This window comes from Pongo pygmaeus, chromosome 4 (genome assembly GCF_028885625.2).
Source record: "Pongo pygmaeus isolate AG05252 chromosome 4, NHGRI_mPonPyg2-v2.0_pri, whole genome shotgun sequence".
NCBI lineage: Eukaryota > Metazoa > Chordata > Mammalia > Primates > Hominidae > Pongo > Pongo pygmaeus.
This window is the reverse complement of record NC_072377.2, coordinates 42009086-42034941: the sequence shown is the minus strand read 5'-3', so window position 1 is coordinate 42034941 and position 25856 is coordinate 42009086. Positions and strand designations below refer to the sequence as shown.

The following is a 25856-nucleotide window of genomic DNA, read 5'->3' as shown; positions in this document are numbered from 1 at the left end:
TCTGTCACCCAGGGTGGAGTGCAGCGGTGTGATCTCGGCTCACTGCAACCTCCACCTCCCGAGTTCAAGCAATTCTCCTGCCTCAGCCTCCTGAGAAGCTGAAATTTGAGATTACAGGCATGTGCCACCATGCCCAGCTACTTTTGTTTTCTGTATTTTTAGTAGAGACGGGGTTTCACCATGTTGGCCAGGCTGGTTTTGAACTCCTGACCTCAAATGAGCCGCCTGCCTCGGCCTCACAAGTGTGAGCCACTGTGCCTCTCCAATTTCTATGAATTTTAGAACTAGAAATTTGTGGGTGATCTGGTCTTGCTGAGACACATCAGAGTGAAGCCCATGAAAGGTACATGTGACTGTATCTGAGTAAGTGCTGGGATCAGAACCTAGATTTCCAGGGAACTGATGTTACTACAAAGCAAGCAGTTACTATAATTAATCTAGCAACTTTTCACTCATTTTCTATGTCATCTCTTAACTAATTGGAGTTATTCATAAAGAAAGGAAAACTTTCTGAAATCTTTAAGTAAAACAGGGGTCTACAGTTTGCTCTTCTTTCATTTTGACATGCTCTGCTCTCAGCTCTTGAACTGAGCCACTCCGCTTTATTTTAGTCAACAGAAATATTGCCGCTGACTTTGCCAAGTTGGTAATAACATAATTTAGTAGATTTTTAAAAATTAGTAATGCAATCATGGTGTGTCTAAAAAGCACACATGGGGAACTATTCTGAGGCTCGTGTTGCAGTCACACCTGGTCACTCTATAGCACTGTTACCTGTACATACCATAACATTGCACTGGGCTTGGTATTTACTCAATTTTCTCAGTTTTTTGAAAAAGCAAAAACAAAAAAAACAAAGATGTCTTAGTCTGCTCAGGCTGCTATAACAAAATATCACAGACTAGTGGCTTAAACAACAGAAGTTTCTCATAGTTCTGAAGGCTTGGAAGTCCTCCTTGGCTTGCAGATGGCCAACTTCTAACTGTTCTTGCATGGCGGAGAGCATGCATGCTCACTCTCTGGGTGTCTCTTCTTGTAGGAATACTAATCATACCAGATCAGGGCCCCACCTTTTTGACTTCCTTCAACCTTGATGACCTCCTTATAGGCCCTATCTCAATACAGTCACATTGGTGACTAGGAATTCAACATATGAATTTTGGGGAGAACACAGTTCGGTCCATAGCAGTATTTTTCACATGGTAGGTTGAGATACAGTATTCTTTGGGTTGTGGATCTATTGAAAATTGACCTTTTGATTACCCTTGGTATCTTTTATGTTACTCCTTATTTTGTCAGAAAGTATGTACATCGTTAATATATATATTTTTTTACAGTTTTTCCTCAGGCTAAGAGAGGTCAGTGTCTCCTTTCCCAACTTAGTGGCCCATTAGTAAACACTGGCTCTGGCAGCATATTTTGCAGCCTGAAGGCTAGGGGGAGGAGTATCGATGGTGGGGATCAGGACTTCTTTGGTGGGTGAGGGTAAGAAGCTGGTGGCACCTGCAGAAGGCCTATCTGCAGAAGTAGTCCACTTTCAGGCCCTTACCTGGTATGATAGAAGGAGAGTATTCAGGGAGGGTATATATAAAACATATTTTAAGGCAGGGGGTAGTGTTATGGTAATTTTGATGATTTAATTTTTTGTTAATGTTACTAACTTCACAACACAAAGTAGAGTCATCTCTTTCCATTGGCTAGATAATCAGTTATCTGGAAGATTTTCAGTTATACCCCAAGTCTCTCTTTCCCCAGAATATTCCACCTACTTGAATGACTCAATGTCTCAAGTCCCAACTGTTAGTTTCTTCTTTGAGTTGAATACTTAGAGTCCTGTTAAAGTAGAAAATACTTTTTAAGGTTGGGACAATATGAACATATCATCATTAATACCATGAACCAATTCTTTTTTTTCTTAAAGAGGCAGATCTCATTATGTTGCCCTGGCTGGTCTCAAACTCCTGGCCTCAAGTGATCCTTCACCTTCCAAAACACTGGGATTTACAGACATGAGCCATGGTGTCCAGCCCCAGTTTTTAACTACTGACTAGCTAGTCAGTTTTCTAGTAAGACTCGTAACAAGTCTATCACAGTAGGCGTCAATGTTAGGAAGGGTGTCAAGGTTCAGGGCCAGAGTTGATTCCTTAGGGAAAACCTGGGTAGAAAAACAGTTGAGAGTGAGAGAGCTAGGGAAACTAGTCTTGAAATCACTGGTATCTAGGAAGAAGAGTCACCCATGGGAAAGATGATGATCAAAAGAAGATACAAAGAAACTTTGCTTGCAGCTGTTTCTACTCTGAAACAATTTGATGCACTCTTGGCTTTTAAAAACCAATTTACCTGTATGCAGTATTTTTCACTTTGTTTTTTTTCTTAGACAATTTGTAGATAAAAATATTTATGAAAATGGTTTAAAATAAGCGCTAAAATTTAAACACTTTACATTATTAACTTGAATAAAATTTAGGCCATACCAACATAGATCATGAAATAAAACAAAATTTAATTGCATTACTTAATATATATAACTAAAGTTTCATAACTCAGATTTTAAAATTGACTTAGAATATAAAAAATAGACACATTTAAATGTGTCAAGAGATCATTGGGAGGTATGGAAGCTGAAAGCATGACTATACAAATAAGCGGCTACATTTTGAATGTGGATTTAGAATGGATCTAGAGGGGCAGTAACTTCTTAGAATTGATCTTCTAGCATACAATATTAGTGAAGTACTCATGCTAATGTACAATGCTAGCTACTTTTTAGAATTATAAGCCTCTAGAGAGTAGGAACCATGTCTAAATGTTTGTGTCCACATACAGAAGTGTGCTTAGTGAACTTATGGGGTGTTGGTTGCTCACTTGTAGGGCACACTTGCAGAGAGGATCCGTGCAGGCGGGGCTGGAGTTCCTGCATTTTACACCCCCACAGGGTATGGGACCCTGGTACAAGAAGGAGGATCGCCCATCAAATACAACAAAGATGGCAGTGTTGCCATTGCCAGTAAGCCAAGAGAGGTAAGAAACACTCTTAACCAGATTATACCAGGATCCCTCTTTCCACGTGGGATTTTGGGTGGATCATTGGGCAAAGAAGTATAAAATCACCTCTATGTGAGAAAAAGCACTCATTCATTTTCATAAATAGGCAAAATTTCTAGCTAAATCTAGGCATCCACTAGCATTTAAAATCACATAGAGAAACTAGAATAAGAAGAAGGAAAAAATGGTGTAATCCACATATGATGTACCAGTCAAGGTTAGTTACTTGAACTGATTTTATGGTAGGCTTTAACAAATTGAGAAACAGTTATACTTGCTGATTATGCTTATATGGAAAATAAAGTAGTTGTGATATGCATGCTAGCAAACTCTTTATGCTCAGGCCCTTCCTAAAGTGACTGTAGGAAGAAAAAAACAAGGAAATAATATGTTTGAAACCTTGAAAGGAACTGTTATGATAGAATAGAGAGTTCATATGATCACTATTTATTTTGTATCTTGGACACATTTGAACTTTTGACGGAATAACCTACTTCTATTTAAAGTGCTGAGTAGGATGGGGTACATTTATCATAGGCATATTATAGAAGAGTAGAACTTCAGATAAAGGTATTTGAGATGCTCAGATTGGAGAAAATTTCAAAAATTACACTGGCCAGTATTTCCTTACGGTATTTTTTAGTATCTTTCCATTCTCCTTGTCCAGATGGCCGAAGAGAGTTAACACAGGTTGCAGAAATGTTGTACTCATCTCTGGGGAAGTGAATGTAGTAAATCAGGGGATCTCTTATCACTTTTCTGCATATGGGGATGCTGGCTCTGCCCCTCCCATTCTGAGGAACGATCAGAGGGAAGATTGGAGGTCACAGAATATGTCCTTTGATGTTCAGTGTTGGTCTCCAGCTGTGTCTTCCATCTGGAGACATCTTTCTGTTGAGAGTGATCTATGTGGAGTCAAAGCTTTTATTAATGTGTTTTTTATGTTTGATCTTTTTCCTTTACTGTCTAAATAAGTTTAAAAGGCTTCTTGACAAAGTAAAAGACAGGAGCCTAATTATTAAAATGAACTGTAGTAGTATCTCATAAAGGTTCCCAGAAAACTTGTGATAAATACTTTGATAGCTTGCTAGAAGTTGAAGAATTAATTCACCTCGGAAAAATATGAGACTAAAATATTTCTTGGGTTCATTTCTGCCTGGAGTCAGGTGCCTAAAACTCATAGTTTTTAAATTTTGTCTGAATTTCCTAGGAATATGACAGATAATTTATTTCTTAATTCTTAGTACTTTTTTTTTTTAGTTAAAGTAGGAAGAAGTGAGTTAATTTCTAAATTAGTGTTATTTATTGAGGTCCTACTCTTTGCCGAGCTCTGGTCTGAGCACTGTGGTAAAATGATCTAGATCAATTCCTCCTACTAGTGGAGGAACTGACAGTGAATGAATAAATGCATAATGTCTATAGCGGAAGTACTGTGAAGACAAATCAAGTAGATTAAGGGCAAAGAGAATTAATTATCATTGGCCAGGCAGCTGATATTCCAGATTGGTGGCCAGGGAGAGCTTCTTTGGGGAGGTGACACTTAGTAGAGACCTGAATAAGGTAGGAGAATTAGGCAAATGGAGATAAGAGGGTTTGTGCTCTATTCAGAAGGAAGAGTAAGTACAAGGTGCCGAGGCAGCTACAGGCTTGCCATGTTTGGGGAACAGGAGGGTGGTGAGGCTGGAACAGCACATGAGGCAGAGAGTGATAGGGATGGAGATTGAAGAGAGGCAGAAGCCAAATTCATGCAAAGTTTGAATTTTATGGAACGTAGTGGGAAGCCTATGGAGTTTTGAATAAAGGTGAGAGTGATGTAATTTGAGTTGTCTTTTGTAACTATCACTGTGGCTGCTGGGGTGGTGATTCTATTTTTTTTTTTTTTTTTGCTAGGAAGCCAAGAGCGGAAGCAGTGAGAGAGGGTTTAGGAGGCTGTTGTGTTAATTTAGGAGGGAATGGAAGGTGGCTAGACCAAGGTGGTAACAGTGGAGTTTGAGAGAAGTGGTTGAAATTGGTGTCATGTTCATGGTAGAGCCAACAGGATTTGCTGGTGGATAGGTAAGGGGTGTAAGAGGAGTCAAGCATACTGTGTAAGATGAATGAAGCACAGGCCTTATCAAAGAGCTCTGTTTGGAACATGGTGCATTGGAGATTTCATTAGACTCCAAGAGGAGGTGCTTAGTGGACTTCAGATCAGGGGAGAGTCTAGAGCCAAGATAGAGACTTTGGAGGCATCAGCATATAGTATTTAAATCTATATACTAGATGAGTGTCTAGGGGCTGAGTGCAGAGCACCTCGTTGACATTTAGAAATTGGGAAGAGAAGGAGCAGCAAAGAGAAATGGGAAAGAGTGATTAGTAAGTAAAGAAGAAACCCAGGGGCATCTGGCAATTTGAAAGATAAGGGAAATTTTAAAAAGAAGGGAATGATCAACTGAGTGTGAAGAGGTTGGTAATACAGGGCCTGGAATTGAATCATTGGATTTGCAAAAACAGAGGTCATTGACAACTTTAAGGATTATTCCTTTTTGGAATAGAGGGGATGAAAATCTCATTAGATTAAAGAAAGAACCAAAAAGTGAGGAAGTGGTGACTATGAAATGTACAGTTCTTTCCAGTGAGTATAATAGCTAGTTTGACAAAATCAGCTCCTTGCCCATTTTTAAATTTCAGTAAAACTAACACTCAGCAACAGCTGGTGTGTAGACACATCAGAAAATTATGTAACTGGAATATCAAAGAGGCCTATTTATTGACTTTGCCTTGCATTTGCATATATTTACCCCAGTTTTCTAGATCTGTGTGTAAAATACTCAACTATCATTGTTGGTATTTACAGTGATTTTTGAAATACATAAGCCGTTCCAAAATATGTGGCTCAGAAATATCTTTCATATAATTTATCTTAGTTCCTATAGTAAGATCCTCATTCATCAGTTATTCCCTAAGTGCATTAATCTTCTTTCTAGCAGGCAACTTGGTTAATGTCTTTAAAGTAGCTGTTATTTAAGAAAGGTTTTGTTTCAAACCATAGTCGAAATAAATGTACCAAAATTTTCTATAGCAGCTTTTTGTAAAACGCACTTAGTCTGTTTTTCCACTAGGGGGTGCAGTAGGGATGAGAATGGAGTTCTACATTCATATGGCTCCATTTTGTGCAGTGATGGGAGTGTGGCAATGGATGTTTGTTTTAATTCCCGGAAATAAACCCTCAAGAGTAAAAGAACATGATGGCAAGACAGTTTTGCTTTATGTTCTTCCCTCCAAAATTTGTAGTATAATTAAAAGGCAATAAACATAAATAAAAATCAATAGCATTCCCTAGACCAGTAATGTCAGAAGAGCAGATAGGAGCAAATTGTAACAGTAGCAAGAGAAACCAGTAAGTACCTATAAATAAACCTAAGAAAAATATATAAAGCTGTTATGGAGAAAATAATAAAACTATTGAAGGAGGTCAAAGAAAACCTCAGTAAATGGAGACATATACTATGCTCATGGGTGGGAAGATAGGGCGTGTTGGTTTTCTCCAAATTTACTGATTCTATGAATCCCATTTAAAATCTCAACAGGTGATTATAGGTTAATGAGGATAGCTGAATGATAGATTTTTGTAACTATTTTATGTAGAAAAACAATACATAGACCATTTTATGTAAACTTTTTTCAGGGGGGAGGGAAAGAAGGACTATTTTTCATATTCAGTATATAACCTGTACATACAAATAGTAAAATGAAAATAGTCTGTCCCTCAGGCCATAGAACTTTCAGTTCCTCAAATGCACAAGTTTTCTTTTGTCACTGGACCTTTGCTTGTCTGTTTCCTTAGCTCCCCTTAGACCACTTTGACTAAGTCCTGCTTGCCTAACTGCTTATCCTTGAAGTCTCTGGGATGCTTTTCCCTCTGAGAAATTTTCCCTCACTAGGCTTGTATCCTAATTATCTACCTCTATCAGAGTGCCTCTATCACAATCAAGACCTGTGCAAATACCTGACGATGCCTTCTCCCTCTTCTGCAGGTGAGGGAGTTCAATGGTCAGCACTTTATTTTGGAGGAAGCAATTACAGGGGATTTTGCTTTGGTGAAAGCCTGGAAGGCGGACCGAGCAGGAAACGTGATTTTCAGGTATTATGATAGTTTTAAAAACACTCGTGCATATCAACAACTCTAAAAATGGACGTCAGAATGAATTTGGAATTTAAAAATGTATTTTCAAAATGGCCCAAAATCATACACGCCCATGTGTATTGCACATATATAGGTGTGTGCAGGGCTGCTGGTATGTCCACTTGTGGGAGTCTGTTTGGACTGGTTGATATCTATGTTGCACTGCTTGTTAAATATTTGAATCTGTATGCCCTTTTATATAGGCACATGCAGTTGTTTTTCTCCTTGTGTATTTTAGTTGCCAAGACCAGTTACATGCTTAGAAAAGATGACATCATACAATTTTATTTAATTGATATTGTAATTTACATGTATTAAAATGTCAAAGTTAATTTGATACTCTGGAAAGATACTGCTAATAATCATTGCGGTCAGTCCTTCAGTCCTTTTGGTGTCTTCTAGGAAATGCTTACAAAGGTTCTATCTGAAAAATTGATTAACCTTTATAATACTGAATTTTCAATCCTCACTCTCAGCCACAGCCTTTATAGATTTTAAAATCTTTTGGTTATTTTAAGCATACTAAGTATTTATATCTTGGATTTATAGATTTATATAGTTGTTTTTTGAGGATTATGAAACCTTTGAGTGTACACTTAAGAGTTTTCCAAACTGTTTGATCTTGAAGACTTTACCTATCAGATTACAGAAATCATTGTTTTTGCTCATTTATCATTTGCTGCTTTCGATGAACAATTTTTAAATCTTTAGCAAATGCAGCTTTGGTGCAATCACAATTAAGTTCTCAGTGATACTCTCATATCACTTTTTATTTCTGAAGGACTTATGTGATATTAATGCTCTTTGATTTCTTTAATTTAGCCAGTTTTTAAAAGTACAACTAATTTTGGCAATAACAGGAGACATTTTACATCATCTTTACCTTATTTGACACGTTTGTGTAATATTTACACATGCTTAGTTGCTTTTTTAAAAAGATTAACAAAATTGTATACTACCAAGCAGAAAGGAATTATTGAAAATATTCCCACGTTTATTCTGCGCAGCAGTGCCTGGCTCTGGTATTTAAAGGCTGTACAAGGGCTATTCTGGGCACTGACTTTATGCTGGTGGTTAATGAGTTCTGGTGTGAAATGAAAGCTTGCATCACCAATGGTCAAGTGACCTTAGGACTGACTTCATATTTAGTGCGACAGCTGGAACAGAAGTCTGTCTAGGTTACTGTCTAGGTTATTCAAGTGGGGGACTTGGGACTCCTTTGCCTCTGACCATTCTGCCTTTGGAGCTTTTGATGCCTGGATGTCTGGTGGGATCTAACCCAGCAACTTGTGAAAGTTCACGAGGGCTCCTTTCTCAAGGATGCTCCTATTCCTGTACTCATTCTTCAATCTGAGCAAAAGAAATATTGGTGTCTCAAAAGAGCTAGTAAAACATAGCTGTGACTTACTTCCTTCTACCAAAGAAATTCTGCCATCAACCTATATTCCCAGAGACAAAAAATATATTTTATTTTTTACCATTGGGGAACGGTATTGAGGAACATCAGAGTGCAAAACCATCAGCAAAACTGGCACCTGCTAGAAATTTTTACACCTCAGGGTCTGATGTGGGTGTTGTACTTTCAAAAACTTCATCAGAAAATGATTCTCCAGAATGATCTTTATAGGTGACTCACAAATTATCAATGAATGTTTCATTTAGTTTCAGCAATAGGCTTCTCGTCAATAGAGAATGTAATTACTGTACCTTCTCATGTGAAGCATTTGCTACTTTTCCTTTCTTAATATTTTAATGAAAGCAAGTGGTTGAATGAAATATTTAACTAATAGGGACAAAGCATACTTGTTAAAAGATTAAGGGAAATTAACTTCAAATAAGATAGATTTATTAATATTCCTTTTTTTGTTGTAGCTATATGTTGAATGTGAAAAATAGTTCCTCTTTCCCTCAATCCTTTTCAAAACAAAACTGTATACATTGAATAAAGTAGTTATGATTTTTTAAAATTTATGAGATATTTATGAAACTTTATTAATGGAAAATATGATACACTCTTTTTGGAAAGATTCTTAGATTCTTAGTTCATAGAAATTCTAATCTATAAAACCTTAAAGGTGACAGAGATGCTTATTTTTGGTCTTTTCCCCCCGACTTTCTTATCTCCTCCACCCCTGTAGGAAAAGTGCAAGGAATTTCAACTTGCCAATGTGCAAAGCTGCAGAAACCACAGTGGTAGAGGTAAGAGGTTATTTTTGAATTCTTGGTGTTAATTATTTAACTTGATGTTAAGTATTAATTCAAGAAAAGGTACCACAGTTCATTTGTTTTCTGGATAACAATGACAGCTTTTTTTTTTTGTTTTGGAAATGGATCCATTCTATCTAAATATATAATAGTTAAAATTTTGCTGTAACTTCAGCTTTCTGGTTAGATAGGGTCTCACTAGAATGCTCTCTTTGGGAATCAAGCAATGGTACCAGCTTATAAAAGTCTTTTGATCCTTAAATGAAATAGATCTCCTTGAATGAAATCCCAAGATAAATTTATGTATGTGGAATCCCTGGAAAACAGTAAATGTTTCAGAAGAGGTTCATGATCTTACTGTGATAGATTTTGTGGTTTCTTTAAGGGAAGAGCGTTGCACATATAACTACTTTGATGTGTCAATTCAGAGCAAATTCAGGCACTGACTGTCCTTTGGGTATCTCAGTGTTTGGAAGGGGCTTGAATAATTCTGCAGCCTTCCCAGGCTTAAGGACCCAGGGCAGAAACAGGGGCTTATACCAAAACCGTGCCATTTTGGTTGTAACATATTGAACCTCAAAGAAGACTTCAAATGGTTCTCAACTTGAGGCTTTGAGGATCAACTTGGAACCAAATTTTTGTGGGAGTTTGAGGTAGTTTTTCCTTGGGAGGCTTTATAGGACCCCTATTGGGATCTGGAATTGAAAATACATAGGTTCCTGATTGATTTTTCTCGTGATGGCAGGTGTTGTATGTGGTGTCTTTTGATTCATTTCTACAAGGCCAAGATAATGTTTCATGAAGTCAGTACAGTGTATTCTGAAACAATCAAATGTTAGAGTTTTCTTCCTTTCTTGGAAAATGAAGTGTGCTATTTTTAAATTGCAGAGGTATATGTTACTTTCAACCGAGGCATGGTGGTTTCTTTTGCAATGGCTTTACATTTTCTGCATTTAAAATGGATAGTGTGGCTTACGCTTTCTGTGTAACCTGCCTTTAATTTATTCATCCATCTTAATGACCTGTCTGTGGCACACAACTATAGCATTACTGAAAAAAGGCCTACAGCATAGCTAAAATAATCAATAGTTTTACACCCTGTTGACTTCCTGTATTTCTGTAAAACTGTCAGAAACCAGTATTTCTTTCCAGAGTACAGAGGGGCGTTATGCATTATCCTGGGTGAAGTTCTCTTTAAAATTTTTCCTGTTATAATCTGGTTCTTCTCAGTTCATCTCATTTCTTACAAGAGCAGAAAATAACCTTGTGTTGAAGAATCATTGTAGGTATTAGGAAAGAGAGGCTCTCTTTTGGCCTAAGGAGAGAAAATCCTTTAACTGAGCCTGCAAATGTAATAAAGGCTGCCCTTCTGTGTCCCGGAACAGACATCTCTGATGGATCACAGAATGCTTTCGTGGTAGGCCAAAACACACATTAGGGTCTGTTTCAATACAGTGATGTGCACAACCACTCCTAATTCACTACACTCTCCAGTATGGTAGCCACTAGCCACATGTGACTTATAAAATTAAAATTAAAATTATGGCACAGTGGCTCAGGCCTAAGTTATCCCAGCACTTTGGAAGGCTGAGGCAGGTGGATCGCTTGAGCCTAGATGTTCAAGGGCAACATGGTGAAACCCTGTGTCTACAAAAAATTACAAAAAATTAGCCAGACGTGGTGGCATGTGCCTAAGTCCCAGCTACCCAAGAGCTGAGGTCTGAGGATCGCCTGAGTCCAGGAGGTCAAGGCTGCAGTGAGCTGTGACTGTGTCACTGTGCTCCAACCTGGGCCACAGAGTGAGACCCTGTCTCAAAAAAAAAAATTGACTGCGAAATTGAATTTACATTTACACTAGTCCCGTATCAAGCAAAGCTACATGTGGCTAGTGATTACTGTATTGATGAGCACAAGTAAACATTATCATTGCAGGAAGTTTTATTGGACAAAGCTGGATTAGAAGGATCAAGAATAATCTGTTATACTAGTTCAGGAACATAAGCAAAACAGTCTTTGGACTATAGGATTACTGTAAGCCTACCCCTGACACCTGTTCATAGTAGAAACATATAATATACATAGTAGAAACATGACCATAGATTGAATTGTAAGAATTGTGCTCTCAAAAGTGGAAAATAATTTGGAATTGGGGTTAGTGCCTAGATTGGGCATTTTCTGATGTGAAATTCTGTTTTGGCTTTGTGACTTGTATTTTGAGTCCAGTGAGTACCCTGGACCTCCAGCCCCCTGTTCTGTGCTATGCACTGTGCACTCCGTTACCTGCGCAGGCCTCCAGGTTTCTATGACTTTTCAAGCCCTATCTTGCTTTCTTTTATGGGGGTCGTAGTGGGATGGATGATTATGAGCTGGTCTCTGAAGTGCAACATTTAAGAGGACTCTTCAGAGATCATTAAGTTAACTGCATATTCTTCTGCATGCAAAATGCTAATAATGTTAGCTACTATTCAAGCATTTATGATGTGTCAGTCACTACCGTATTCCTTATGTGCATTATTTTAAATTCTCACTATAGTCCTATGGGACAGGAATAATAATTATCTTTATTTTAGAGATGATGACTTTAAGGCATAGAGAGGTTAAGTTATGTACCCAATGTCACACAGCTTAGGTGGAACCAGGATAGACCCACAGAGAAACTGATTCCAGGCTGTCTACTTTTTTCCATTATGTTATGAAATGCTTCCATATTATCTATCAATGGATGCTTTAAACTCTTGGAAGATATTGAATCTCCAGAAGTAGTCCATTTCATTGTTAACTATTAGATACAAGGAAATAAGGAGTTTTGTTGTTTTTTTTTTTTTTTTGCCCAGCTTTTTTTTTTCTATCCCAGACCTTCCTTGACAATTATTTCAATTGTAGTCTTTTTTTTTCTTCTGGTACCATCTACCTTAGAGATGTCTTTGAGAAAGGCATCACCCTGTGTTCAGTGGCCCCGTGCATTCATTCAGTCTTTCTCTTGGACTCTTTTCATTCGGTTGTCTAGCCTCTTTGACCTTTAAGCTTTTTACATATTTCTCTAAATGTGGTGACTGAATGTCTGTTCTAGTACTACAGTATCTTAAGCAGTGGGAGGCATAACAGTGTGACTACACCCTATATAACATAGTCAACGGCATCTTTTTTTTTTTTTTTCTTAAATAAAGAACTCTTAGCTCATCTCCTTTCTTTTGAATTGTAGGATCTGGATTAGAGCTTATCTCCTAAAGCTCTGTGCCAGCATCTTCCCACTCCACGATGCTGCATCTTCTCAACCTTTCTTCTCCCTGGTGATTTGAGTTTTGACTTCAGTTTTAAGGAGGATAGAACTATAAATATTTAAAGTACTAATGATGATTCCCTTAGGCATCTTAAATTTGTTTTGGATTTAGAAGCGGGGTGGCAAAGGAACATACCTCTTGCTTTTTTGTTTATAATTTTTAAATTATATAATTTATAGCAAATGTTTTACATCAAGAAGTAAATGAGTATGTTTATTGTGAATTTAAAAGAAAATCAAATTGTCCTTGATGTTACTTATTTCTAGACTCTGCAAAAGGTAAACATTAGTCCTTTTTGGCAAAGTTTTGTTTTCAGATGTGTTCTAGACCAAGAGCCCCCAACCCTCAGGCCATGGACCTGTACTGGCCCATGGTCTGTTAGGAACTGGGCCGCACAGTGGGAGATGAGTGGTGGGTGAGTGAGCGTTACTGCCTGAGCTTTGCCTCCTGCTAGATCAGCCCTGGCATTAGATTCTCATAGGAGTGGGAACCCTATTATGAACTGTGCATGTGAGGGATCTAGGATGCTCGCTCCTTATGAGAATCTAACTAACGCCTGATGATCTGAGGTGGAACAGTTTCATCCCAAAACCACATCCCCGCCCAATCCCCATCTGTGGAAAAAGTGTCTTCCACAAAACTGATCCCTAGTACCAGCCAAAAAAGTTGGGGACCACTTTTCTAGATAAACTTATGAGTTGTGTAAAACCATAGAGGTGATCACTTATGTCTGTTTTTAACAAAACCAATATGAACATTACATTCATATTTCTTATAATGTGCAGCCATTTGCATGCTTCCCCACAAAGTTGTGACACAGTTGATGCTGGCTGTATCTTCCTACCCTTTTATGGACCTAGGTAGCTACTTGGGAAGAATAGTGCACATGGGCGCATATTGCCACACATGCCAGAGAGATGTTTCTCTTTTCAGTCCAGACAGTGTTATTTCTGGACCTCCCTCTCTTTGAGTGAGGGTGAAGTCTTCCCTGATAAACTTTACAAGTTCAAGTGCAAAACCAGCCAGGGAATGACTCTTGGGTGTTGCCTTCCATGTGTATGACAACGAGTAGCAAGGACTCTTGAGTCTTCCAAAGGGAACTAATTTGGCTGTTTCTCAGGAGGAATCCTGTTATTGTGTTAAGCTCTCAACTCCCTCTGAGCCCCTCTGCTAGTCTTCTGTGTGCATAACCTACCATCTAAGTTTCTCTGGAAATAGCCTATTTCTATTTTTTTTGAAGGAGCCTATAATAGAAAACCTATGGGGAGGGATGAGAGTGCTTCACTCGGGAGACTGTTAATGCTTTGTCTCCTGCAAGCAGCCTGGCATGCACGTGCTGTCAGAAAAGGTCGTCTGACTCAGCCACTGAAGCTGCTGAGGCTGCCTGTGACTGAAATAACCTCGCTGCTGTGGATTTCTTTGCGCTGCCAGGCTTGTGCCATGGCTAGTTTATGAGACAGCAAAGGTTTACCCAAGGCCCTTTCAACTATTTTAGTTAACTTCAGCTTTCAGTCAAAACAAGTATATTTATCATGACATAAATATAATTACTTTTATTGTATTTATATTGTGGTATGTTTGCCTGTAAAAGAATTGCTTAGATGATATGATATTTGGTGCACACAAATATTTACTGTAGCCTGTGTGGTTTATGAAGCACAGTATAAATTGAATATCGGTGAACCCATCTAATATAAGAATTAGAGGTTAATGGACATATAGAAAATTATTTTCAAAAGTGATATCCTAAGACATATATTTACAAGAGCCAGGCTTCAGGGAGCTGTATCTTCTGTGTTCTGTACCGGTGCCTGGCACGTGCCGTTGTTTTAAAATTTTTAAATTTTTGTGGGTACATAGTAGGTGTATATATTTATGATTATTGGGCTGTTCAGATTTTTAATTTCTTTCTGGTTCAATCTTGATAGGTTATACATGTCTAGGAATTTATTCATTTCTTCTAGATTTTCCAATTTATTGGCATATAGTTGCTCCTAGTAGCCTCTAATGACTCTTTGAATTCCTTACGAGTTGTAATGTCCCCTTTTTCATCTCTGATTTTATTTGGGTCTTCACCCCTGCTCCCACCCCCACTGTTGTTAGTCTGGCTAAAGGTTTGTCAATTTTGTTTATCTTCTCAAAATACCAACCTTTTGTGTCATTGTTCTTTTGTATTTTCTTCATTTCAAATTTATTTCTGCTCTGATCTATATTTCTTTTACTAGTTTTGGGTTTGGTTTGCTCTTTTCTAGTTCTTTAAGTTACATTATTGGGTTATTTCTTTTTCTTTTTTGATGTAGGCAGTTATAGCTGTAAATTTTCCTCTTAGTAATTTTTATCTGATGAAATGTTCTGTAGATCTCTATTAGGTTCATTCTGTAGTGCAGATTAAGTCCTATGTCTCTGACTTTTCTTCCTGAGAAATCTGTTCAGTGCTGAAAATGGGGTGTGGAAGTCTCCAGCTGTTGTATTTTAATCTGACTCTCTTTAGCTCTAATAATATTTGCTCTGTATCTGGCTGCCCCAGTGTTGGGTGCGTATATATTTATAATCATTGTATCCTCTTGCTGAATTGACCCCTTTATCATTATATGATAAGCTTCTTTGTCTCTTCTTACAGTTTTTCTCTTGAAATCTATTTTGTCTGTTGTAAGTATAGCTACTCCTGTTCTGTTTTGTTTTGTTTTTTTGTGGGTTTCCATTGGCATGGGATATATTTTTCCATCCCTTTATTTTTGGTCTCTGTGTAGCTTTATAGGTGAACCATGTCTCTTGTAGACAACAGACCACTGGGTCTTATTTTTTTCATCCATTCAGCTACTGTGTCTTATTGGAGAGTTTAGTCCATTTACAGTCAACATTATTATTGATAAGTAGGGAGTTATTCTTGCCATTTTGTTTTTTGTTTTCTGGTTGTTTTGTGGTCTTCTTTCTTCTTTCCTTCCTTCCTGTCTTCCTTCTAGTGAAGGTGATTTTTCTCTGGGGTGCTTTGATTTCTTGCTTTTTATTTTTTATAAATCTGTTTTTTTTTGTATTTGATGTTAGCATGAGGCTTGAAAAGACTGTCTTATAACTCATTATTTTAAACCGATGAAAACTTAACACTAATTGCATAAACAAATAAGCAAAAAGAAAACTAATACAAACTCTACGCTTTTTTTTTTTTTTTTTTTGAGATGGAATTTTGCTCTTGTTGCCCAGGCTGGAGTACAGTGGCATGATCTCGGCTCACTGCAACCTCCGCCTCCCAGGTTCAAGCAATTTTCCTGCCTCAGCCTCCTGAGTAGCTGGGATTGAAGGTGCCCACCACCACGCTCAGCTAGTTTTTTGTATTTTTAGTAGAGACAGGGTTTCATCATGTTGGCCAAGTTGGTCTCGAACTCCCGACCTCAGGTGATCTACCCACCTCGGCCTCCCAAAGTGCAGGGATTACAGGCATGAGCCACTGCGTCCAGCCAAAACTCTACACTTTTACTTCACCCCTATGCTTTTTAACTTTTTGTTTCTCTTAATTTCTTATTGTGCTATGTCTTAAAGTTATTGTAGTTATTCTGATTGGTTCTTTATTTAGTCTTTATGCTTACCACAGTTGCAATGTTATATTAATAATATCCTGTGTTTCTATGTGTGCTTATTATTACCAGTGAGTTTTGTATCTTCAGATGATTTCTTGTTTGTTCATTAACATCCTTTTTCTTTTTTTTTCAGATCAAAGAACTCCCTCTATCACTTCTTGTAGGACAGGTCTGGTGTTGATGAAATCTCTCTGATATTGGTTGTCTTGGAAGTTCTTTATTTTTCTTCCATGCTTGAAAGATATTTTGCCATATATAGTATTCTAGGGCAAAAGTTTCTTTCCTTCAGTCTTTTAAATATGTCATGCTACTCTCTCCTGGCTTGTAATGTTTCTACTGAAAAGTCTGTTGCCAGACATATTGGAGCTCTGCTGTCTGTTGTTTCTTTTCTCTTTTTCTCTTACTGCTTTTGGAATTCTTTATCATTGATTTTTTGGGAATTTGATTAACTCCCAAAAGGTAGCTTTGGAGGTAGTCTTCCTTGGGTTAAATTTGTTTGGTGTTCTATTACCTTCTTGTACTTGAATGTTTATCTTTCTCTAGGTTTGGGACATTTTGTTATCCCTTTGAATAAACTTTCTACTCTTATCTCTTTCTCTACCTCTTCTTTAAGGCCAGTAACTCTTAGTATTGGCCCTTTCGAGGCTATTTTCTAGGTATTGTAGGTGTGCTTCATTGTTATTTTTCTTTTGTCTCCTCTGACTGTATTTTCAATAAGCCTGTCTTCAAGCTTAGCGATTTTCTTCTGCTTGATCAGTTCTGCTATTTAAGAGACTGATGCATCAGCAGTATGTCAGTTGCATTTTTCAAGTGTAGAATTTCTGCTTGATTCTTTTAAATTATTTCAGTCTGTTAAATTTGTCTCATAGAATTCTGAATTCCTTCTTTGTTATCTTGGATTTCTTTGTGTTTCCTCAAAACAGCTGTTTTGAATTCTGTCTGAAAGGTCACATATCTCTGTTTCCCCAGGATTGGTCCCTCGTGCCTTATTTTGTTTGGTGAGGTTATGCTTCCCTAGATTGTCTCAAGACCTGTAGATGTTTGTTGGTGTCTAGGCATTAAAGGGTTAGGTATTTATTGTAGTCTTTGTGGTCTTGTCTTAATGCCTTTCCTTGGGAATGCTTTCTAGGTATTCAAAGGGACTTGGGCTCCAACCATAATTGCTATGGTTTTTGTAAACTTGTAGGAGGTATTGTCTTGATGGTCTTAGATAATATCCAGAAGAATTTTCTGGGTTACCAGGTAGAGACTGCTGTTCGTTTCACTTACTTTCTTCCAAACAAGTGGAATCTCTCTCTCTCTCTCTCTCTCTCTCTGTCTGCTGAACCGCCTGGAACTGGGGGTGTGGTGATACAAACACACCCCTATGGCCACCACCACTGGGACTGTGGTGGGTCAGGCCTAAAGCCAGCACAGCACTGGGTTTTGCCCAAGGCCTGCTGTAACTACCTGACTACCACCTATTTTAACTGAAGGCCCTAGGGCTCTACAATAAATAGGTGGCGAAGCCAGCCAGGTCTGCATTCTTACCTTCAGTGCTGTGAGTTCCCCAAATGCTGTCTGATTTTTGGTTCTTGTGACAGTGCTTTTCTGTGTACAGATAGTTGTTAAAATTTGGTGCTCCTGAGGTGTGGACAAATGGCTTCAATTCCATCATCTTGCTCCACCACCTCTGCATCTCTTTTTAGGAGATTAATCAGAGGAAAAAATCGTGGGTATGTCTGCCATTCTGCCAAGCAGACATGTAGTGTTTCTGGTTGGTGAGTGAGGAAAGGTAAAGATTGCAGTGTAACTGATAATACGAATTTTCATTTTAAATGTCTATTTTGGAGGATAATGAACATATATAATAGTAAGCAGAGGAGTATAATGTACCTTCCTGAGCCCAACACCTTAGCTCCAATGACTATCAACCCATGGCCACTCCTGCCCCATTCACATCCCCATCTCTTTGCCTTCTCCCTCCTCTAATTGATTTGAAGCAAGTACCAGATATTACAGTGCAAAGATAGTTTAAGGAAAGTTCACTGATACTCAAATTCTAGTGTACTAGGTATTTTTATAGGTTCTGGAAATACAGCAGTGAACAAAACAAAACTCACTGCCCTCATGGAGTTTACATTCTGATGGTCTATCTTGATAATAGGATGAATAATAAGTAAAATATGTAGTATATTTGATATTGCTGTGTTAAGGGAGGAAAAACAAAGCTTGAAAAGGGACCTGAAATGTCAGGGAAAGAAACTGAAACTTAGGGTGGTACAGTGAAAGGCCTTGGTGAAATGACTTCTGAGTAAAGACCTCAAGAAAGAGAAGAAGCTAGATTTGCAGCTAACTGATGGTGGAGCCTTTTAGGGCCAAATGAGTAGTGCGTGCAGAGGCCTGAGGCAAGAGCATCCCTGGTGGTTTGGAGAACAGGGATGACAAACTGTTTTCATTGCATGGTCGTAGGGTGTGGAGTCTTATGATAATTAACTTTCTCGAGAGTAATGGCAATATGTTTTTCAAAGACTATGTGACTTTTGACATTGGAGCCTCCTGGTATTTGTGACTCTGTCCCTGTTTGGAAACTTTGTGTTAATAATTCCTCATACATTATCTTAGAAGTGATCAAGCTAGTTGTTTTACTTTACAATAGAATGTGGGAACGCAGTGGATTTTAACCAGGTGACTTAAGCACTGAAGTGGATCCTATGAACATTTAATTTTCATTATTAAGCAGGCTAATTAATGTATCAGTGTTTTAGAGATTTGGGCCATCATGCTTCCTGCTTTAGAGAAATGAAAATGCCTAAAGAGTAAGCATAATTCCTTCCCTCTTAAATTTTTCTTATTCTTTAGACTGCTAATGCCTAATGGTGCAGTTTTAAAAGCAGTGGAACTCATAATTTTTCAAGAGGCAATAAAAAGAATGTTGGGATAGGAAGAAAAATGAAGCTTCTGTCCACATAAGACAAAGACTTCTCACCATGTTGAAAAACTTCATTAGATCCCATTTCAAGAACACACACATCCATACACAGGCTCATTCCTGTGTGAAATTCATTCACATACAAACATCTCTGACATATGGAGGCATATTTATGAGAACTTGGCTGAAATGTCAAATTTGGCACTCACTATGTGAACTTACTATGCTACATGCTCTTTGCTGCACTTTAGAATTTACCTGGTTAAAGCCCTCTATTTCAGTTAGCTATGTAGAATGAGATTAGCAAAAAACTGTTCCTAATCTTCTTGAATCTACTCACATGGGCCAGTTGAGTTGAACACTTGACACAAGTTCTTTTAAGAGAAAGAAAAAGGTGTCTGTTTGATACAATATGGAAAAAAGAAATACCTTCCTTCCACCAACCCTCCCCGAAGAATCCTTAGTCCTTCGGCAGAATAGTATCACCTTCCTAAGCGTTAACTTTTGGGATGGATGTGGTTAGTGATGGATATCATTCACACAGTTTGATTTTTTAGACATGGTAAATTGTATAAAATCTTCAACTTACATTTATTTTCCTTATTGTTTTTCAGTTATAATATTTTACTTGTGCTTTTGGACTTTTTAAAATTGATTACTAAATCATTCTTAAAGAGATCTATAAATTCTGTGCCACATATTTAGCCATGTATAGAATGCTTTGAAAATATAATATCCTAACATAAGCATACTGAGTGAACTGACTGATCATACTTGTTTCAAGAGTATTGAAGTATTTAAAGACAATTCATTTGTTTCCTTGAATTTTCATGAAATGCTAGATTGGTTTGAAAATATTTGGATGCTAATGAAGATGTACTCAATGAAGACATATTGTAGTTGAGTAGTTTGGCAAAATAACCTAATAGAATTACTGTTATGTTAATATTTGCTGTTTCTACCAAGGAAGCAATAAATATAAAAATATGGACTTGGTGAATGCCTAGTGTTAACTTACTGCATTATTTTACATAAACTTGTATATTAACAAATATAATTCTTAGCTTAATGACCATTTACACCCAGAAGAATAGCAGAATAGAAATAGTTTATTGGTGATAATAATATATTAAACAAAGTGTTAATCTTGACATTTTATTTCTTGTTGCTTGGTAACAATGCTGCAGCTATGCGAGAGAGTTCCATTATCTCAGGTACAATGGACTTCATTGCATTGTGGGGTAAAAATACCAATTACAGCAAGTCATTTGTATGCCATTATCCTCACAAAATTTTGGAGCTATTTTTTATAGTTTGTATAGAGATCCTAAAAGAAAGTCATTTTAATAATATATCCCCCTTTCTTGATGGATTGGTGAATTTTATCCTAGCTATTTTTGGCTTTTTGTCTTTATTTATAATTTTTCAGGCCTCAAATTTGTGTTTTTATTAATCTGTATTATGTAAATCCAGGCTTTTAAATGTTATAAATATGCACATTATAAGTGATGCTTCGTAGTCCTTATTGAACATCTTTTATCCTTGACCACTTAAAGAAGAGAGAAATATCTGGGTGGAATTTTTTTGCCTCATGAAAAATAGGGCATATTCCTCATCCTTCTCTAATATAGAACTTCCTAATTCAGGACATCAGGAGAACCTGTTGAACTAATGTGGTTTGTGTTGAAGAGAGGCTGATTCATGTTGTATAGAAAATTTTTTTTCCTCTGTAATATTGGTTCACAGTTATTACTTACAAGGATTGACAAAATACAGCCCATGGCCTGTTTTTGTACAGTCTGAGAGCTAAGAATATTTTTATATTTTGAAAAGACCATTTTTTAAAAAAATATGTAACAGTGTGTACCCTGCAAAGCCTAAAATATTATTTAATCCTTCACAGAAAAAAGTGCCCAGACCCTTCATTTACAGCATAACTTCTGTTTCTGTAGTCTGAATATATTAAATCACTCAGTATTTCTTAAAGGATCAACATAGAACTGAAATAACTGGTTTGAAGACAATGAATAGAAAATTAATTAGAATAATGTGAATTTGTATAGATGTCGAGAAATGACTGCAATTTTGTGGGACTGGTTTTGGGGCTTCTATGAAGGGAAGATCTTGTGCAAGCAATTTGTGTATCCAGCTCTAGTTGCTACCAACTTTTAAAAGCACAATGCCTCTGTCAATAGATCTGACATTAATATGATATAATTACATATTGATGGACTCATTTTATTAGAAGCAGTTGCCTTTTTCTTGCTTATTTGACTTATACTTGAGGGCCAGTTTCTCATGTATAGAAATGTATAGCCTGGCCATGTGCAGTGGCTCATGCCTGTAATCCCAGCACTTTGGGAGGCCTAGGAGGGTGGATCACCTGAGGTCAGGAGTTCAAGACCAGCTTGGCCAGCCTGGCCAACATGGTGAAACCTCATCTCTACTAAAAATGCAAAAAAAAAAAAAAAAAATTAGCCGGGCATGGTGGCAAGCGCCTGTAATCCCAGATACTCGGGAGGCTGAGGCAGGAGAATTGCTTGAACCTGGGAGGCGGAGGTTGCAGTGAGAGGAGATTTTGCCAGGGCACTCCAGCCTAGGCAGCAAGAGCAAAACCCCATCTCAAAAACAAAACAAAACAAAACAAAAATTGCACAGCCAGATGAATGTCAGTAACCAGGATGATGGGTGGAATCTTCTCCAGCCTGACTAGCGTCCAGCATGTGGCTGTAGCTCCTGCTGGCTGGCAGAGTTTCCAAGAGCTACAGAAATAGTCCAGGGTTGAAGTCATGCCGTGTTCTTGGGGTTTGGGAGGGCCCTATGTCTCTAATTTTTCATCTGTATCATCAGCACCTTAGGAGGCGGAAGAACAGTGATGGAGAGACTTTGAGGATGGTGAGGCTGATTACTCTTTTTTTCCCCCACCAGTTTTCTAAACTGCCTTGTAGCTCTCTCTTTTCTTTTTGGTCAGAAACACTTTTGTAAGACTTATTTATTTCTTATTTGTTGGTAGGGTAAAGCCTCAAGTCAGGAAGTTTACCCAGGGTAGCAATGTGCTTTCTTGTCTTGCACCGGTCCTCTTAAGCAGCAGAAAAGGATTGAAACAGCCAAAGTTAGTGATGAGTGGCAAGTCAATTATTTTAGCTAGATTCATTTAACTCCCCTTTCTTATAAACAGTGTTCAGAACTTCACACTTGAGCCTAATTTCTGCAGTACCTTGTGTTTGATATTACTTTGCATAATGCTTTGGGCTTTTCAAATCACTTTCACATACAGTATCTCATCGGATCCTCTAATCACCAGGTGAAGTTGGAGGAGAAGCAGCTTTATTACAATATTGTAAATGAGAAAACTGACATAGATAAATTTCTTGGACTAGATGACTAGGCAGTTGAATGGCATGTAAAGGACATTTGGAAGACTTGGATTAAGTCCTGAGTCTCTCTGTGACTTTCTGGTTGCTCTGACAATATCGAGGCTTTATTTCTGGATATGTATAAATGGGAATTATAAAAATCTGAATGTAGGTAGGTATATAGGCATTTGTAGGAGCTTGGATTTTAAGTGCATTTGGAAAGGTCATAATTTTAGCTTGCGTGTTGTATGTAGAACAGACTTTAGAGGCATAAAGGGGCAGACCAATGAGGAGACCGATGTGATTTGGGTGAGAGCTTGAATGGTGGCTTGGACTTGAGTGGTGGAGAGAAGGATAGAATTAAGAGATACGGCATGTTGGAAGAGGAATCTATCCAACATGCCCATGCCTTAGATGTGGAGAGCTTGGATAGAGGAAAGGTAGAAATTCACTCCTACACTTGGCTTGAGCAATGATATATCACTTACTGAGATGGGAAACCTGGGATGAACCTGTTGGAGTGAATCAAGAGCTCTCTTAGGATTGATTGGCTTCTTAGGCACGCAGATGGTGGTGACACAGGTGCAGATGGATATGTTATGTGTAGTGCTTAGAGGGGAGGTCAGGAAGGTAGTTATACAATTGGGAATAATTCACAAATACTTGAGTTAGGGTTATGGAATGGAAAAGATCACTTAGGGAAAGAAGCTCTGGGACTAATCCTGAGAAGTCTTATCTTTTTTCATTTCATTTTTTTTTTGAACGGAATATGAGATTAAGATTTGTTTCTCACTACTTTTGAGACCTTAGACAAATGACTTTAGAATCTCGTCTTCCTTACAGCCTCTGTTGTTTGCTTATTTCATGGGTTATGAAATAACACATCAGTGGGATAGAGCATTCCAGTGTGTTTTCTAAAGCTTGAAAGTGCTACATTCTCACCTTAATCCCTCCTGCTGCTTTGATTAATAAACCTCAGATGACTGTTGTTCTCATTGACCCAGTGATGATGACTATTGAACTACATTGTAAATGGCAGCTGGCAAGGCACATCCTCTGTCTCCTTTCCCTGTCTTCCAAAGTTCTTTATCTAAGAAAATAAAAATTCCATAATGCCTCCGATTCCTAAAATCTTAGTGCATGATCAAAAAACTAAATTTTGTTTTAAAAAGATTGTTAGCTTAAATCCTTCCGAAAACTAGCCAATATTTGAAGTCCATAAAATCAACTTAAACATGTTGATACCTTACATCAAGCAAAAACTATGATGACTCTTGAGGGGAATATTATGTACACCTTCACGAGAGCAAGGTTCTTAAAAATCTGTCACTTCATAGCTTGAGTTGTACACCCTCAAATTGGTGACCTCTGTCTGCCTTTGTATTTGAAGTATGGAGCATTAGTTAATGACCCATTTTATCTCTTTTTATACTTTGGCTCAAAAGATTCACATATTTTGGTTTGGGATGAAGATTAAAGTTATTTCCTGCTTAAAACTTGCTTGTGCTGAATAACCACTTTGACTTTTTTATTCCTTAATAAAGAAAAGTTTACCTAGCTCATGATTTTAGTAGGTACAAAGTCCTAGACTGGGCAGCTGTGTCTGGTGAGGGCCTCATGCTGCTTCCACTCGTGGCCTAAATCGGAGGAGGAGTGGGTGTGCACAAAGAGATCATATGATGAGAGAGGAGGCAAGAGCCATTTGACTTCTTTTGAATGAAAGTCACATCTGTTGTTCTTTTGCGGACATAAATAAAGAGGGCCTCAGATATTGATGCTTTCTGTTCACCTGTGGGCATACAACTCCCTGAACACAGAGGGACTTAAGGTCCAAAATGTAAGTTATGTGGAAGGAAGTGTTTTCTTTTCTTCCTTATGATAGCTTTGCCTTATTGAATTTTTATAGGATTATGAAAATATCTTTTTGTTTTTGGATGAAATAGTTTAAAACAGTTAACAGTTCCTAAGACTAGGAACTAAGAATTACTTAACTGTTAGAATGTAATGGTCTTCTGCTCTGTGGTTTATTCCGTGAAGAAATCAAGTCCACTCATGTCTAAGACTAGAAGTTACCTTCTCTGGTTCAGCTTTTTCAAGTTTAATATTAATACACAGTGTTTCCGCCACTGAGTAACAAAGTCCACATTCAAATTCTTCAACCACTCATGTCCAAAAGTATAGGTCACCTTCTCATTGATTCAGCCTTTGAAGTTTAATGATAATATACAGTGTTTCTGCCACTGAGAACACATTTGGGTTCTTTGAAGAGAATTCTAAATACAAATCCCACCTGAGGAAAGTTAAACTGGAATGTGAAGAACCCTGCTACCTTTTCTGTGCCTTCTGTGAAAAGGATCTGGGTGATTCATTTAAAGAATCTGTTTTAGTTTCCTTAATAATTGCAGAAAAGGATACAAGTTTTGCCGTGTATTGTGAAAAAGTTCTGTTCAGTTTTGAATTTCACTTTAAATTTTGGAAAAGCTTTGCCGGCACAGACAAAACTCAGAAGAAAAATTCATCGTTATTACCAAACTCAGGCGAATACAGGTTAACTATAAAAAGCTATGAGATTAAGAATGAGTTTGAAAGTTTTGGTGTAATTTAACTTTCTCTGAGGAATTTACAAAACTCATTCATCTTGAATTGGCTTCTTAGAATTGGAATTAGACCTTTAGAAATAAAAGTAGTATTAAGTAGAATCTGAAAGACATTTTTATAACTCAGCTTCTGCTATAAAAAGTATTTTAGCTGCTGTTTTATTTATAGTTTTTTGTTCAGTGCTCTTGGCATCTGAATATGTTTGCACTCAAAATGTTTTCACTTATTTTTCCTCTTTGGTTTATGTTTTTAATGTACAAGGTAATATTTTATATGTAAATTGAGGAGTAGATTCTATAAGGAGATAGGAAAATGGAATGGAAAACTTTCTTAATGAAATTCATTCCCAGGAAACAGGGGCAGTGAAATGGTCCAAGTAGACTCTATACAGCTAAGGTGTGCTCTACACAGAGTGTGGTAGATGCTATACTTGAAATATTTTCAATAATGGTAATATCAGTTGAAGGAGATATATAGCCTAATAATTATGAAAACAACAATAGCAACAACTTCTGTTTATACCACGCACTTACATGCAAAGCACTTTATAGTAACCCAGTGAGGTAGGTTTTATTGTGTATATTTTATAGAAGAACAAATGAGGATAAGGAAAGACTTTAAGATAACAAAGTTGGTAGGGGGAAGAGTTAAGATCTAAACATTTCTTTGTGCCTCTAAAGCTTATGTTCTGAAGCAAAAACAAATGATGGTTGGTATATT

General features: G+C 37.5%; 1 protein-coding gene across 4 annotated transcripts in view; it reads left to right on the top strand.

The window, feature by feature from the left end:
• The window catches only part of OXCT1 (3-oxoacid CoA-transferase 1), a 139766-nt gene that overhangs the window by 17959 nt on the left and 95951 nt on the right, over positions 1-25856 (top strand). For all 4 annotated transcript variants that reach the window (XM_054487911.2, XM_054487912.2, XM_063664776.1 and 1 more), the window contains exons 5-7: positions 2872-3021; positions 7062-7168; positions 9349-9409. In XM_054487911.2, coding sequence (XP_054343886.1) covers positions 2872-3021; positions 7062-7168; positions 9349-9409 — 318 coding nt within the window. The remainder of the gene's footprint in view (positions 1-2871; positions 3022-7061; positions 7169-9348; positions 9410-25856) is intronic.